Source organism: Crassostrea angulata, chromosome 3 (genome assembly GCF_025612915.1).
Source record: "Crassostrea angulata isolate pt1a10 chromosome 3, ASM2561291v2, whole genome shotgun sequence".
NCBI lineage: Eukaryota > Metazoa > Mollusca > Bivalvia > Ostreida > Ostreidae > Magallana > Magallana angulata.
Window position 1 is genome coordinate 39,768,218 of NC_069113.1, and position 17,687 is coordinate 39,785,904.

The 17,687-nt window shown below is 34.2% G+C and overlaps 2 protein-coding genes and 1 pseudogene across 2 annotated transcripts; 2 read left to right on the forward strand and 1 right to left on the reverse strand.

Annotated features, from left to right (window-relative positions):
- Nucleotides 1–3,615: 3,615 nt before the first annotated feature.
- LOC128176532 (uncharacterized) lies at nucleotides 3,616–6,073 on the forward strand. Its single transcript, XM_052842941.1, has 2 exons — nucleotides 3,616–3,778; nucleotides 4,935–6,073. The coding sequence occupies exons 1-2, from the start codon at nucleotides 3,682–3,684 to the stop codon at nucleotides 5,858–5,860; spliced, it is 1,023 nt and encodes a 340-aa protein (XP_052698901.1). The 5' UTR covers nucleotides 3,616–3,681; the 3' UTR covers nucleotides 5,861–6,073.
- Nucleotides 6,074–8,374: 2,301 nt separating this feature from the next.
- Nucleotides 8,375–10,171, forward strand: LOC128178477 (uncharacterized; annotated as a pseudogene).
- Nucleotides 10,172–12,251: 2,080 nt separating this feature from the next.
- LOC128176757 (nucleoside diphosphate kinase 6-like) lies at nucleotides 12,252–13,631 on the reverse strand. Its single transcript, XM_052843285.1, has 2 exons — nucleotides 13,376–13,631; nucleotides 12,252–13,275 (listed from the first exon to the last, which is right to left on the reverse strand). Exon 2 carries the CDS (start codon nucleotides 13,253–13,255, stop codon nucleotides 12,608–12,610), a length of 648 nt encoding a protein of 215 aa, XP_052699245.1. The 5' UTR covers nucleotides 13,256–13,275; nucleotides 13,376–13,631; the 3' UTR covers nucleotides 12,252–12,607.
- Between the last annotated feature and the right edge of the window lie 4,056 nt (nucleotides 13,632–17,687).

The following is a 17,687-nucleotide window of genomic DNA, read 5'->3' on the forward strand; positions in this document are numbered from 1 at the left end:
GCTAAACGAAAACGATGAGTTTTCGGCGCTGTTCAGACTTTATTAATCACAGCTACGATAGGTTTATCCCATACTCTAACAACACACCAACAGGTACGTTTATCATCCCCATACACACCATTCTTGACCTGTCTGTAAAATTTATTTAGTGCACATGAGCAATGTTCGTGAGGTAGTAAACAAGGCGCCGTCGATTTGGATGCCGTCAAAGAGAATTTATGGTTCGTAATTACAGAGTTATCGCCCATTTCTTCGTTCTAATAACCCCCCGTCTCGGTTTCTTCCGAATGCAAATTACAAGTAATACCTAAATAACGCAAAAGAGATGATTTTCATAACATTTCTGTTATGGCTCGTTACTACTTATAACTATGTTCACATGTCTCGTTGTCCGACAGACGTTCTCAGGAATACACGATGGATAAACTATACGGGATGCGCGCGTTCACAGCTCCCTTGTTGTAGGGGCGTGTTGAACTCATTTGTGTTATATATACAGGGGCTCAGTTGTCGGATATTGGGGCTCTTTATTATTTGTTCCCAATGACAAAAGTGATGAAAACTAGCAATTTCAAGAGTTTTTCTGTGTATTGCATTAAAAATACTGACAACCCCTGTTTCAATATAATATGATTGAAACAGGGATTTTCAGTAAATGGTTTTAATGCAATAAACAAAAATACTTTGAAGATTACTTATTTTAATCATTTTGTCTTCCGGGACAAATATTTAAAGAATTCCACAATACGACAACCGAGCCCCTGTGGTGTTATATGCAATTTGAACTGGATACATACATCTTATTTCAGTATCTATCGGATATGCATTTTCTTGAGTTTTCATAATTCATGATTATTATTTTATATATATATATATATATATATATATATATATATATATATATATATATATATATATATATATATATATATATATAAAAAGTATGCTGAAATCTATTTAGAAAATTTCTACTCGTGCATATTTAAATGCATGCATATTTACATATTTCATGACGTCATCTAAAAATGTCAAAAAGGTGATGTAACGATAAATGGTTAGTTTCACAACTTGACAAAAAATCCCTTATTGCAAACGATTTGTATAATATGCCGAATAAAAAACTGTAAACGAATTATTAGTTTATGAGGAATAAAACTTATCGGCTATTGTTTTTGTTTTTTTAGCCTTTTTGAAACTTTTCGACGTGTATACTGATGGTTTTACACACTTCGAAAAGTTTCAAAAAAGGCTAAAAAAAAAAATAGTTGATCAGTTTTATTTTTCAGAATGCCCTGTGCTGTAACTTATTCGGAAAGAGTTTGTTGTTGACTTTTTTTTCTGTTTGACTAAATATTCTTAAATTGTCGCATCTGACATTTCATTACATGTAAAATAAAAGAGATAATTATATATGTTTATTTGAAATACATATGAGCAAAAGCTAGTCTGTCATGCTTTTTCACGAGTAATAAAAAGTTTTTCTGGTGCATCATCTGATTTTTTCACCGTGATAAATGCTGCATATTATCTAAAAAATATATAACAGAGACAGTTTTTTGTAATGTCTATATTTTGTGTAACCTTGCAATATTATCGGACGTTTAACGGTGTTGGTGGATATTATAAATGAACTTGTAACTCTTGATATGTAATCTCTAAATATAAATTATTCGAAGCCAGAGACCATTTGGTGTTAGATTCTTTGAACGATGTCAGATCCACGCGGACTGTCAACTACAAGCGATGAGTCGAATTATAATGCGTCATAACCGTCTATAGAGTAGTGGCTAACCGAGATTATAAGGCTATATCTATGGCTGTTAAAGATTAGTGTCAAAGTTTTAATAAATTAACTCATTGCGATATGAGCCGTATAATTGAGAATTTTATTTTGCTGCAAATGCATGCTCTTATGATTAAGCCGCATATAAAGCTATACTATTCTAAAAAAAAGAAGAAGATTTTTTTTTGGTACTACATGTAGTTTGGATGCAATTTTTCTCGGAGAGACTAGTCGATTAATCGAATGTTTTAGTCGAGCAATAGTACTACAGAGTCATTCTCAAGAAGCTGTTACCCACAAATGATTTTGAGGTCGTATGGTTAAAATATTATAAACATCAGGAGATGCAAACTGGGTTGAACAAGTTCAGAACCCCTTTAAAATTAAATATAACTCCTTTGCATTTGAAGTCACAAGGTCAAAGGTCACTTCTTGAATATAGTACCATCCTTTTTACGCTAAATGATGATCATACCAGATTCCAAACTTAATACATACCAGGCAGGTAGCATCGGGGGGGGGGGGGGGGGGGGGGGGGTGCAAATAGCCCCCCCCCCCCTCCCCCAACTTTTTCTCGCAGCAAACAATATTCGTAAAGTTACATTTAAAAAAAAAATTAACATTGAGTCCCCCCCCTCCACTTTTTAGGGAGCATGTAAAAATTGAAGTGAAAAGAAATAGACAGTGAAAGTGAAGTTAAAGGTACACTACGTTACCCCCCCCCCCTCCCATGGATAAGGATTTTCAAATTTGTTTGCTTTTTCCTCTTTTTTTCTTGTCAAGATTATTTTGATGAATCCCCCCCCCCCCTTTCCCGTCAAAAAAACGACGCTACGTGTCTGCACACAGAAGTATGTGACCCTTTTTGTTTTTGAGATCACAAAGTTAGAGGTCAAACAGTTGTGTTTTACTACTGTAGACAAAAAATATATGAATCGTCCACAAAATCTACATACAGCATAAAATTTTCTGAGATAAGACAATCGAAATCTCGATTTCCACGCATTCTTACCTCAAATGTATGTAAACTTGTTGAATATACTCCATATTTCCAAGTAACTTCACAATAAAATCAGTACTGTGTCCCATCAAATACCGGTAGTTTGTCATGCATTAGTCCTTTTAGTCCTGTTGTATATTGTGTTTGTTAAAATTGTTATAATAGAATACTAAATTAATTTATTCAGAAAGGACACATTAAATATTTTGTTTCATCTTTGATTAAAAATGACAATGACACAGAGAGAGAGAGAGAGAGAGAGAGAGAGAGAGAGAGAGAGAGAACTATTCATTTATCAGTAATTAAATTTTTTACCCGTCATTATTTGGAATTGCTTGTTTTGGAGATACATATCTGTCATTAACGAGACGTCCAAAGTACCAAACGGCGACGAATATAACGAAGCGACGGCTGCCGCCCCATACTTTTTTTCATTAGATTAAAAAGGGGGAATTATAAATTGTAACCGCAATATGTTTATACGAATACAGCATTAATCATAATTTATTAATGTACTGCTTTGAGGGAACGTGTATTTATAACAGCTCATACATGAATGCATCCCTATACTTGCATGTAAATAAGCCCCCCCCCCTCCCCCGACAATGCAAAATATTTACACATAGGTAATGACATCTCAGCAGTTTTTGCGTGTAACCTCTAAATATATAACAAATACGTCATTGGTAATTTCCAATTCGGATCACCTTGTGACTTACTATTGTAATATAAAGAAAAGACACGAGGATTTAAATGAACCAGACGAAAAATCGATATATAAATAATGTACACACAGCTCATAGCTAATTATAGCGAAATTATTACAACTTCCGTATTTACGCATTATATACCCCGTATATTTTGACGATAGCCATTCTAACATTTTAGAGAGCTCAGAATGGCATCAAACATTCAATACCAGAAAGGAGAGAGACCCGACCTCGCTAAACATGACAGCGCCGTACTGGACCTGGCGTTCGCCATGGATTGTACAGGTATACTATACTAATCAGCTCTCATCATTTAATAAATGGAGGGGGGGGGGGGTCACAGTTTCACGGGTTGTCTGTTAACACACAACCTCTTTACAGAAGTAGGAAACATAATCTTCCCTCCGTGGGTGAATACTGAACATGACTGTCCGCTTTCATAAGAGTTTACCCCGACACCCCATCAAATATTAGGGACCCATTTTACAAGACTACTAGTATTTCAATCATGACTAAAATCTGTCTTAAGACTTTTTTTTCATAAGATCTCATCATGGCTACATTGTGAAACTGTCAGATTCTATGATCTTTCTTAAAGTTAATCTTAAGACTACCAGATAATGTATGTCTTAAGTCCAAAGTGTGTCAGATGCGAGAAAAATATATTGACACGCAACTTTATGTCAGCATGCCACTAATTTATGCTAACATACAACTTATTTATGTTGACATGTGAGATAAATATATGTTAAAAATTCGTTTTGTTTTATAATTCGTTAAAAAACCATGGAGTGCTTGCAATGAAGCGTCTTAATGTAATTCTGTTAAAAGGAAGGAATGATTGTCTTAAGTCAGATCTTATGGCAGTCTTATTAAGATTTGTGTTATGATAGATCTTAGGACATTTTTGTTGAAACCCAGCTCGGCATACTATAAAACTACAATAATATTGTTTTTTCCAGCAATTATTTTAACTGATTTTTTTCCGCAGAAACAAAAAAGGGGGGGGGGGGATAGAGAGCTACATTATTGCAGCTATAGGTACAGGTTCTCTTTTGAGAAGTGGATGTAGGCTACATGTATGTCTGTCCATTTCTCAAAAGAGAATACTGTAGTTTACACGAATATGTCCATATGCAGTACCCGGAACGTTCAATTGTACACAATTTAAAGTACATACACTGATATAACGTTCTTATTATAACGGATGGAAACTTAAGGGAGTTACGACATGATTACAAGTTGCACACATGTATATATGTAAACAGAGCATATTAAAAACTTGAACACTCTATTCATTTATCAAGATCAGAAATATTTGCTATAGCCAAGGGTTCAATTATTAAAATTACTCTCATCTCCCCATTACATGCCACCGACAAGCATATATTTATTCCAAAGATAGTTATTGAAACCAAACAACCTCTCATTTCTGTTATAGGAAGCATGTCCTCTTATATCCACACTGCCAGGGACAACATCAGGAAGATAGTGGAGGACATCGTTGCCGCCGAGAAAAGCGACGTCCGTCTAGCTCTAGTGGAGTACCGCGACCATCCCCCACAAGACTCTTCATTCGTTACACGGGTACACGACTTTACCCCGTCCATCGGGACAATGAAGAAGTGGCTGGACGCATGCTCAGCGCAAGGCGGCGGTGACACACCGGAAGCAGTTGCCGATGCTTTGCATGATGTTCTAAAACTAAGCTGGCGGGAAAACGCCACCAAGATCTGCGTCTTAATATCTGATGCTCCTCCACACGGCTTGAGTCCAAATGGCGATACATTTCCGGAAGGTTGTCCAGCGGGACTGGATCCCATGGTAACGGTCCGTGAACTTGCACAGAAAGGTGTAACGTTGTATTCTGTTGGTTGCGAGCCTGCAATAAATCAGTATCGAGACTTTTTCATGGCACTGGTTTATATTACGGGCGGACAATACGTTCCTCTTGCCGGAAGCAAAATGCTCACTCAAGTTATCATTGGTGGGGCACAAGAAGAGATTTCCCTGGAAAAATGGATGGCGGAAGTAGATGAGGAGATCAAAAAAGAAATGGAGGCGGGTCGGAAGATCAATGACGAAGAAATGTCCCACGTAATTCATAAAAAGCTAAAAAGCAAAGGGGCTGTGTCTAAGCAATTGATGCAAAATAAAATGGCGCTGCGCTCTGAAACCGACGACGTCAGGAAATACGCTGAATATACAACTATGGGCGCCGTGCGCGGAGGCTATAAAATGGCAGCCCATGCCCCGTCAATGGCGACTCATAGCGATGTATATGAATGCGAAGAAGCAGAAACATCTTTAGCTCAAGCGACGAGGATGGTGCAAAAGTCCAAACAGCGCATGATGAAGAAATTCTAACGATAATCGGTATTCAGCATACCGGATATACTTGCATTTTGACTGAATTATCATCTTTTTGTTAATTCATTGTGGATATTTAATTCACCCCATATCAATTCATTATGTATATAAGGTATTTTTCTATGATTTGTACATGCATTCAACTTTATATGCTAAATTAATCCATTTTTGTTTTTAGTGCAATATGATAATAATAAATATTCACACCCATGCACTAGTTATTTTTCTCTACTTCGTACGAAAATTTATTTTGCTTCATACTGAAACTGGCGAAACTGAAAGTCCGACCCAGTTTTAAAACGATCTGTCCATGTATTAATATACGCATGCATTTAACTTTTAAAAGATGGTTTTAAAATTCATTGGTAATCTAAGACAAATAGTACATATGATAATTTAATAACACGTAAACCAATAATCCGACGATAAGATTCCTTTAAGGATGACGTTTACTTAGAATGAAAAAAAAATTCCACTGATGATAATGAAAAGCCATCTATTGTATGTTGTAGACCTTTGATTGTAGTGTTATTTTTCACTTTCAAAAAAGTAGGTCAATGACCTACTTTTTGAGTTAATGGCCACTAAACATTTTTTGAAAAATAAAATAATAAAATTTTACAATACGATTGAGATTTTCTTTATTGTAAAAATATTACAAATAATAGAACACTTTAAAAACAGTTTATGAATGGTAGTAGCACAAAATAGATACAAAGCATTAAGATTTCAGATTACTCTGTATCTTGATGGACACCAAACTTGGTACAATGGCAATCTTTATCACGTATTTAGAAATGACACCAATGCCTTTGATGTCACAAAGTCAAGGTTCATATCGCCCACTTAATATCATGAGCCAGTAAAGACTTGACTCGCATTAGACTCGGTACTCTGTTACTCATTAAGGAGGCATGGTTAAGATTTTGGGAAAATGCATTTCTAATGATCAAATGAAATTTGAGAGTCAGTCGTAGAGTTATAAGCAAGATACAGGGCTCACGGTTCTCTACTGTGCTCTGTTTTTGTTTACATAGGTTCAATAGACCAGTAAACATCTTTTTCAAGCGTAAACAAACAGATCCTAACGTTTAACACCTTTATTTTAGGTCTTTAACTGGAATTCTTGCTTCAAAATGTAAACGGAATCTTTGTTTACATAGAAAAGAATTGCAAGCCCTGTGCTGTAACTCGCTTATAACTCAACGAATGACACTCAAATTTTGATTGCCTATTAAAAATGCCTTACTTAAGCATTGTAAACATTAAAATCGGAACTGCATTTTCAATAAAAGTAAGGACTGACCTAAGAAGTCTACGCAATAATTTTCAGGCAAATAATTACATCATTAAATTTTATTAAACTTATTTATGCATTGAACTATTGTTTTGTAAAAGATGTAATCTTATAACTGCAACGATGTGTGCAATAAAATTATGAACCATTTGTTAGAATAAAACTCATAAATTAAGGTAAGATTTGCGGCTTGCATTTTTTTAGGAGTTGTACAAATGTAACATACCATTTTGTTCACTACACTTAAGTCTTTTTTCTCATGAAATTCAAATTAATTTGCCCGTCCCGTTTTATAACTACAAAAGGTCAAAGTTTATGATTTCCAATTTTCATGTTTCATGTTTCGGAAAAGCTGAAACTTCCCTTTTTTTCTTCTTCTTTTTTTGCTTGTCAAGATTTTTTTGGATGAGTCTGGCCCCTCCACTTTCAAAAACGATGCTACGTGCCTGTGTGGAAAATGATAAAATGCTTGTGTCCTGTTACTCTTTCATTGAAACATAATTTAATTCTGGGTGTAACGCGCTTTCTGATTGGCTAAAAAATTATTTTATATCGTATAAAGAATGTTGCCTACGTCATAGTAAGACTAACGTCAAAAACGTATCAATACGCCTGACGTTACGTTTGAATTTTGTATAATTTTACGTCATTTTAAAGGTCAAATGACCGTATTTATCTACAATGAAGAGAATGAAAAATTAAATTATAAGCAATGAATTAAATATTTATTAGTTTTATACGATATAAAATGGTTTGAAACAGTTTACGCTTTTTCATAAACCGCTTCGCGGTTTATAAAGCGTAAACTGCCTCAAACCATTTTATATCGTATAAAACAAATAAATATTGAATTCATTCCTTAAAGGAAGGTGGTGTTACGTCACAATGAAAATGTGTGAGTTATCGTCACAATGGTATGTCGTCACACTGGTATGCCGTCACATAGTTAATCCAATGACGTCATAATTGGAATTGCAGCTTCACAACGAAGGAAGGCACGGTTTAAATTAAAGGTATGTTTTTGCTAGACAAAGCTCAAATAACTACTAGTATCATGCATTAAAATTTTACAAATGATACTAAGGGAGCCTTTTTCTGCAATTCTTAGTTGATATTTTTTTTCAAGAACACAAGTTTGGAAAGGATAAAGAACAAAAAATGGAGCGAGACGGTAAAGATATTATGCGAAGACTGAATTCGGACAAGCTGATGGTATGTTAAACAATATACCGGTATTATGTCTGAAAAACATCGGTCAGAATATTGAATACCTTGGGGTAAGAATAGGGGTACTTAATTGCTGTTTCAAGAGTCATTTGTTTTCCTTATCAAATTACAGCATCTATTTATAATTCTCACCCTTATTACACGTATTATCAACGTGATCATAGCTCACAGATGATGATGAAAGATACATGTACTTGATATATTCCTTCAAGATGCCTGAACAGTTATAAACTTATCCGTTTGTTTACCGGAGAAACCTTATAAATTTCATGCAATGCAAATTTTATACATTATCTTTTACTTTCTTTACCGATCCAGTCCCCCACGCCTGACATGCTTCGGGAGTTACCGCTCTCTGACATTGGCGAACGGGCCGAGAGATAGCACAGAATCGTGAGTCTACTTATAGTTAACATTTGTTAACTTGTTTATTCTTAGGAAATAATATTCATTAGAAGATATTTAAAATTCTACATATATGTGAATCACAGCTTAATATAATATATTATGTCCTCGCTATGCTTTTTTTTCATCGTTTTAGATGATGGCAAGAACTAGGACTCAACTGCTACTTATGGACTATTTGTGTCATCGAAGAGGGATAAATTTACAGGTAAATGTGGTACCTTTTAAAAATTTAATCCAATTTCGCAAATTATTTGATTGAGAAAACATTCTTAAATTGAATTAATAATATTATTCTGACTACTTTTTCCTCAGAAAACCCTGGAAAGACAGCGTTGGGAGAGATCTCCTGAATCGGTAAAACTCTTTTGATCAAACAATGTAATATTACTATCATAGTCTTAAAATCCTTGTCTTTTGGCAAATGGATTAATTGTTTTATTTATATGATAACTTTTGCAATCTTTTCTTTGATTTTGCAGGATTTGGGGCCCCTTGTCGGCTTAAAACACGAAGCCAAAGACGACCTGGAGAAGATCAAGTTGAGGATCATCAAGGCTCCCAAGGTTTGTATTTTGGTATTCTTGCATGATATATCATGATGTTCTTGAAATCAGTCACAGCGAAACACGGTTCTGGTTTACAAACACCATAACATTGGTTTTTACTCCACACAGACAAGAAGCCCGGGACCTTCTGCCGATGACCGCGTGGCGTCCTATTACAGACTTGAGGCAGATGATGCGCAGGTAATATGATAGAGAGAGATGTAGAGTATAATGAAAAAAAAAACAACTACAAAAACAGACAAAATATATCATGAAGACTTACATCCATGAAAAATACATGTATAAATCTTTTTTTCTTCTTCATAAAGGACAACCTGCACGAAGATAAAGATGGATGCTGTGAATTGTTCAGTGCGTCTCCAAACGATGTGAACGAAAAGAAGGAGATCAGCAAGGTATACCAAAGTCTTACGTGTAAACACAGCATCATTATTCTGAAATAAAGATTCATTTAAGTATACTGTATGCATGCATTGATATGCAAGTGGATTGGATATATAACCGATGCTTCCTTTTTGTGCTATACAGAAATCACAAAAGGAAGAAAAATCCTGGAAGAAACGATTGCTGAAACTGTTTAGCTGGTGCAGTGGCTCAGCAGAGAGATGCGAGAACTAGTCCTCTGCTTCAACCATATTTATATACTAGTATTGTTTTAAAAGTACATGTTATAAAAAAGTTCCGTATAATTTATGTGTTTAAATGTATAAGTATTTTCGACCATACAATCTTTGAAAACATTTTGCTCTTTTATTCCTTTATAAAATAAAAAGAGATGGATTTCATGCACAGAGTTGGTTTTTACAAAGAGCTTAGACTTTCGGTGGGATTTAACTACATGTATCTAGTTTGCTCATCAAAATTAAGTATTAAACTTCTTTTCTATTAAAAATGTCGAAAGCAGACAGGTTTTTAGCTCACCTGAGCAGAAAGCTCGTGAACTTTTCTGATCACTTTTTGTCCGGCGTCCGACTGTCTGTCTGTAAACTTTTTACATTTTTGACTTCTTCTCCTGAACCACTTGGCCAAATTCAAAGGGCCACGCCCTATTGTAAAGGGAAATAATTAGATTTTATTGAAAATTTGGTGATATTTAAAAAAAATCTTCTTCTTAAAAACCATTTGGCCAGAAAAGCTGATACCAGTACTTGTGTGGAAGCATGCTCAGATAGTGTAGATCTAAGTTTGTTCAAATCATGGTCCCCGGGGGTAAGGTGGGGCCACAATGAGGGGGGGGGGGGTCAAAGATTTACATAGGAGTATAAAGAGTTAATCTTTAAAAATCTTCTTCTCAAAAGCCATTTGACCAGAAAAGCTGATACTTGTGTGGAAGCATCATCAGATAGAGTAGATTCAAGTTTGTTCAAATCATGGTCCCCGGGGGTAAGGTGGGGCCACAATGGGGGGTCAAAGTTTTACATAGGAGTATACAGAGTTAATCTTTAAAAATCTTCTTCTCAAAAACCATTTGGCCAGAAAAGCTGATACTTGTGTGGAAGCATCCTCAGATAGTGTAGATCTAAGTTTGTTCAAATCATGGTCCCCGGGGGTAAGGTGGGGCCTCAATGGGGGGTCAAAGTTTTACAAAGGAGTATATAGAGTTAATCTTTAAAAATCTTCTTCTCAAAAATCATTTGGCCAGAAAAGCTGATACTTGTGTGGAAGCATCCTCAGATGGTGAGATTTTGAGAAGATTTTTTAAAAATATCTCCAAATTTTCAATAAATCCCAATTATTTCCCTTTACAATAGGGCGTGGCCCTTTATTTTACTCAGAACACGACTGGCCAGTAAAGCTGTAACTTGTGTGAAGTATCATCAGGTAGGGTAGGTTTAAGTTTGGTCAAATTATGATCCCCAGGGGTAGGGTAGGGGCACAATGGGGACCAGTTAAATCTTTACAAAGGAATATATTGAGATATATCTTTTTCTTAAAAAAAAACAACAACATTTTCTTAGAAAAGGTGCAACATTAGTGAAAGCCACCTTAGATAGTGCAGATTCAAATTTGTCAAAATCATATTTTTCAGGAGTAGGATGGAGCCACATGGGGTGGAGGGTCCAATTTTACAAAAAAAAAACAGTCCAAATTCACCAAAGTTCAAATGTTATAATATATGGTTTAACTTATATGCAAGCATTTTGACATATTTTTAATTCTTTAAAATTGTTTAGACTGGCTTCTGGACAATTCTTGGGCTGACACAAGTTTGATCTAGGTTTATATCCCAGTTGATTTTGATCTTGCGAACTGTAATGCTCAATATGTGAAATGACTATACTGTGACAAAAAGGGATCAATGATAAACAGAATATCCTGGGAAAAAATTGAATTTTTGATATACAGGATATGGTAGACTACATTGTCCATATTTTTTTGGGTATATTACTCCTTAAAGCTGATTTGATAATGTCTATTGTTGCTCAGGTGAGTAATGTGGCCCATGGGCCTCTTGTTTTTTGTTTGAAACTGCTGTTTCAACTAAAATTAAGCTGGACAAATGCTGTGGCATTCAATGTATTCATATCTACTTGCCAAAGACCTGATGACTTGACAGTTAACCGTGGCTGTTTTTGTTGTTTGGTTCAGAATTGGAGATACAATTAACAGCACTATGAAAATAAACTAATGAAGTTTTAATGTTACCCATTTTCATGAAAATGACATAATAATTTTTTTGTGTGTGATTTGGTTCTTATTAAATCGAAGCATTTTTACCTTGAATATAACCAAGCTAAAAAGTGATGATGATTTGTAAAATTTTCTAAAAGTCATTTTTGTAATTTTTTTTTTTTTTGGGGGGGGGGGGGGGGTGGTGGCGGGGGGATGGGATGTCTAATATAATTTTTATTTTTAATTGGAAGTTTTATTGTGCATAGATTAATATTTAAGGTTTTACTACACAACTCAAATTAATATTAGTGCATTGCATTTTGTGACATCACTTTTGACCAACCTTTGTATTTACTAATCACTTATTAAACTCATATTGCAGCTAAAAAATATGCAGGATTTTTTAAATGTTTATTTTTAATTTTCTATTGTTTATTAAGTTGATTTAATACAATCATGTCAAATCATATAGCCCAGCAATCTACAATTTTCAATTTTTGTACATCAGAGTAAAATTTATTTTTTAACACTTGTCTTTCCTTACAAAAGTAATTCATAGTTCAAAGTTCATGAAATAAAATGTTAACTCGACTGGGTTAAAATCTTTTATAAATACAGTATAAACATAAATTATCAATTCTTCTTATCACTGCTCTTAACTGGTATGTGTGCTAAAGACTCGCTACAAAATGATACATTTTCAGGATGATAATACGGCTCATCTTCTCTGTACCACTTCTCAGCATTGAATTCTGGAAAAAAGAATGCTATTTCCTTTAAAGCGTTTTTTGGGGAATCTGAGCCGTGGCACACATTCCTTGTGTCTGTTAGTCCAAACCGTCCTCGAATTGTGTGAGGGTCAGAATGAATAGTCCGAAACACTTTTGTTGGGCCCATTATTTTCCTCCAGTGGGCGATAGCATCTTCTCGAGCCAATATATGGGCCCATATGTGCCCACTCGACATGAAATTCACCAAACGATTATGGAAAAATTTACCATGGTGTTCCTTGTAGAATTCCTCAGCATCAGCACGGCGCAAGTGCAAATGTTTTGTTGCCACAAAGAAAAATCCGTTTTCCTGGATGATATCATGAATATCCTCTACTATGTGTGGACGAGAGGCCACATCTGGTTTTAAAATGGCCAATGTCAGCTGTAGCTTTTTTGGTTCTGCACTGTCTGAAAATGAACGCCTCTGCATATATCTCATAACAGAAAACGTTGGTTTCACTGCAATATCTGTAGCTTTGGTCAAACATTTAAAAAATGAAGCAACCATTCTTTATCAAGAAGAAACGTCTGGAAAAAATATATACGCAACACCTTACGTACAGTACGCTCCCAATAGTTTTTTACCCATTGACATTGAAAAATTGAATCGTCCTTCCGTTTACTTTACCATTTAATTTTAGAAATCCTGCTTCATTTAAAAAACTGCTCTTCCAAAATATTATCTTGAATTCAAATATTCGAGGAAAACAATTGATTTTTAAGTATAAATATTATTCCATAGTTGCACATGTTGGATTAGAAACCGAAAATAGAAACTCTGACTACATTAACTCGACCGTAAAAGAATTCGATTTACTTCAGATTTTCGTGTTTTAACATAAATTTTAATTTAATGAAATTAAGATGAAATATGCTGTCAATAAGTATATGAAACAGAGGATGTAAGATGGTTTAAAACCATCATTTCATTGATTTAAGTAAATTTATTAATGTGTTTACTGTTTAGAAGATTTCATTATTATAACTTTTTTCACAACAAAAAGCTTGTTATACAGCATGTAAAATATTGATATACATTTTCTTATTACCGTCTTCCTTGGAAGACGGTATAAAGAGTTGAAATAATTTACATTTCATTAATTGAAATACTGTTCGGCGGAAGGGAGATAATTTTCTGATGCTCTTTTTCATGTACGACTTAACAAATTTCGTAGATTTAAAAATCCACGAAAAAGCAAAACAAAATTGCTATGAATAAATTCAGCCTTTGGTTTTCAGGTCCAACTAGTTGAAAGTAACATTCTATAATATCTATTGAAATTATTTGTTTTTCTTTTAGCATTGTTTATTCAAATATTTATACAAAATTAAAAAATTGATGCAGTATGCCTAATATCGGTAAAGATATTTGCACCTTAGATAATTAAATGCAGTGGGATAACTTTGATTTTAAAAAAATAATTCGAGTCTACGACCCTACCTAAGATCTCTTTTACCCTATAGTTGATCTCAACTTACAAGCTCGGGTACGCAGTTCTCAATTTTAGACACGAAGGCTAAACGACATATATGGCAAGAAATTAAGACTTTGTTTTGAGGTGATGCTTTTGTACCCTAGGGTACACTCCTATATAAAAGGGTTACAAGGGGGTACAGTGTAAAAGCATTGGAAAATGAAAGTAGCAAATTATTAAAGATACTTGTAGGTCACTAAGGTACAGAGGGTACAATGGTAACATAATGACTGAATGCCACAGACTTAAATTAGCCTACAATTGATTCATTCAATCTTTATTTCCTCTTTACAGTTTTTCAAATTGACATTATTTGTTGTGAATAATATATAACTTGATATTATAAATATTTATTTCTAAGTGGGTCAGTTCTTGTTATTTGATATAATTAAAAGTTTTTCTTGGAACTAAATTGTCTATGAAGTCATATCCTGACATAATAATGATTTTTGATATTAATTCATATATACCTATGTTATAAACAGAAATATGAAGCTCTGTAATTGAGCGTGTACACCCAATGATTATATTGAAATCAATTAGTAGTAATAATACTGTTATATAGGTGCATGGGTTTTTTTTTTTAGATATGTACAAAATCTGTACGTAAATACAGAAATATCCATTTCTTATGACATATATATTGGAGGACATAAATAATGTTATTTATGTCCCTGGTAATTCATATAAAAGATTTGCTTGACAATCACTGCTGAGCTATATTGGCATATCCCTTACCTGAGAGAGTTAGATAAAATAATCCCAAGTAAATTCATAATTAAGGTTATTTCCATGAGTTTTTCATGATAAACCGTGAGTACAGTAGCTTTTTTTAAAAAGGGGAATATTCAGAGAGAATATAAACATTTCACTTAGACATGCTTCTCAACAAGTGACATATCTACATTTATTCTGCATGCAGGTGTTGTCAACAATGTGTCTTTGAAGTTTGTATAAAAAAAGGTGTGAAACTGTGAGTCCTTGCAAATAACATAGAATAGAGTTATACAGGTAAACCATACACATTGGAAAGTCCTTCAGGTGTGAAATGATTAACACCTTGCAATCAACATAGGACATGTGTACAGTTGGTGTCTTCCCACTTAGCCAAAATTCTGAAATTTACACAGGTGACTGGTTTTGGCTAGGTGGGAATGGTGCACAGGTGGTTAGGGAAGGGAGAGAACAAAAGAAATTAATAACAGGTGACCTATAGTCCGTTTTAGAATGACCACAAATACTTTGAGAAAATTTTTGATTTTTTCTTTAAGTGGGAATAAACTGTATAGTTACAGGTTAAATTAAACTTGTATTCCAGAAAAGTGCAAACACGTAACATGCTTTTTTAAAGAAAAGTATATATATAAACATTCACAATATTTAGCTAAAGAAATACTTTTTTCATATGTTATGTACATGTACAACATTCATTTTTATAAAATTGAATATTTATTCAAATGGAAAAGGACATATTACCTGGATTCAATGTTTGCAATTAATTTGAATTTAAACAAGTGACATCACATCTAACTGTTCATTAGTAAAATATTGGCATAATATGATTGCTAGCTAGTGGCAGTACATTTACACCACTAAGTACTTAATTAAATTAAAGCAATAAAATTATTTTAAAACGTAATGATGATCATCCCTTCTTGGCATAGATATATATTGTTTTTACTTTGCAAATTGTAATGAATTATCATCAGCATAATTCAAAGTCTGAAAACTCATCTCATTTTTTATTTTAATATGAGCAATGAAAAAAAAATGTTTGCTATAGCTAAGTATACATGTGTATTTTGAATAAGCACCTTGCCATGCACCTGGGTACAAGACACACCTGTTGTGTATATCTTGTATATTCTGTGTTAGTTCCATGGTTTTTTCTCCAGGTGAACAAACAATAGATTTTAATTAGATATACACAAACATATAAAAACGTCTAGACACACAAGCAGTAAAATTTTATCATGGGAAATTGTGACTTTTTACGTACATGCATTTTTTCCAGAGACCTCAAGTCTAGCAGATTTAGCATCTAAAATCAGTATCTAGAGATGATTAAGATTCAGAAACAAAATGAATTAGAGCCATAACTTGAATATTACATTAAATCATTTTATACTAATACCAGTGCTTAGCCCCCCACTTTTTTTTTGCAAAGTTAGACCTAACCATTAGGCACCATTAGGCACATAAGCATCATAGAGGGTTCAGCCCCCCCCCCCCCCCACTTTTTCTCGCTCGCTAAAGATAATTGTTCCTAAATTTACCTAAAAAGATGGAGATATTGAGAAGTTGGAGTCATAGGTATACTAGACCCCCCCCCCCCACCCCCCACGGATGAGGATTTTCATGCTTTTGGGAATCAGGTTTTTTTTCTTTTTTTTTTTTGCTTGTCTAGATTTCTGAGGATTAGTCTAGCCCCCCCCCTCCCCCCCCCCCCCCCCCTCAATCTGCTTCCGACGCCACTGTAAGTGAATTAGGATATGCTCTTAAGATTTGCTACAGCTGATTTTTACAACTTTTTGGGCACTGACTTATCATAATTAAGACTCATATCAGCTAGGTCCTGCTTATGTCAAATTGTTCAGTCTAAATTTGCATGTACCCATCCAGTAAATTTTTTCATTTGATATATACTGTAAATTAAAACTTTTAAAGTGAATTAATGTAAAACTTAATAAACGTTTGAAGAGTAAAACCCTGTAAATAATGTGCAGTGTCTACATTCAATGACATCTTGGTGTACATTATGTGTAGAAGATTTTATATTTACATTATTGCATGGGTACATGAGTATTCAAATAAAGAAATCAAATTTATTTGATATAGAGAGATCGAATCCTATTCGTAAGGTTTTTGGTGTCACATCTCTATTTCAAATATAATTCTGAAAACAATGTTAACATCCACTAGCTAGGATGTACGATATCAACTGCCTAAACCAATTGATTAAAAACATTTAAATTGTCGCAGCTACATGTTGATTTTGTAGTCTAGTACATTTTTTGTCTATTTCTTGGTCCATTTTAATAGTCTGTGTTAACTATAATAAGTTCTTTTTCCTATATTAAAAGGCAAATTAGACAATTTAGACTTAAAGGTAGGCCTAGGTGGAATGGAACTTTTGATATATCACCTTAGTGTAAGCATTTTTTCTTTTGGTATGGTTTACATCAAAGATGGGGGTGTTTTAGGCAAAAAGAAAACGACACAACCAAATGCACCTGATAGAAGAATCTAGGATAAATTACAATAATTCCGAATGGAATAGCTAGCATTCCTTCGAAGGATCTAGCATTTGATACTCTTATATCAAATTAAGAGAGCCAGGATTCTTTTATAGGCGGTACCTAATCCGTAGTCTCTGACCTAGTACAATACCCCCATCCCTACCCCCTCCCTACAAAAAAACAAAAAAAACAATCCCATCCACCCACAAAAGAAACACCTAAATTT

What these genes read in the sequence shown, in the direction of transcription:
- LOC128176757 (XM_052843285.1), bottom strand. Translation starts at nt 13,255, where the DNA reads ATGGTTGCTTCATTTTTTAAATGTTTGACCAAAGCTACAGATATTGCA.
- LOC128176532 (XM_052842941.1), top strand. Translation starts at nt 3,682, where the DNA reads ATGGCATCAAACATTCAATACCAGAAAGGAGAGAGACCCGACCTCGCT. An exon ending in GTTCGCCATGGATTGTACAG is followed by an intron (nt 3,779 to 4,934) that starts GTATACTATACT and finishes TTTCTGTTATAG; the next exon opens with GAAGCATGTCCTCTTATATC.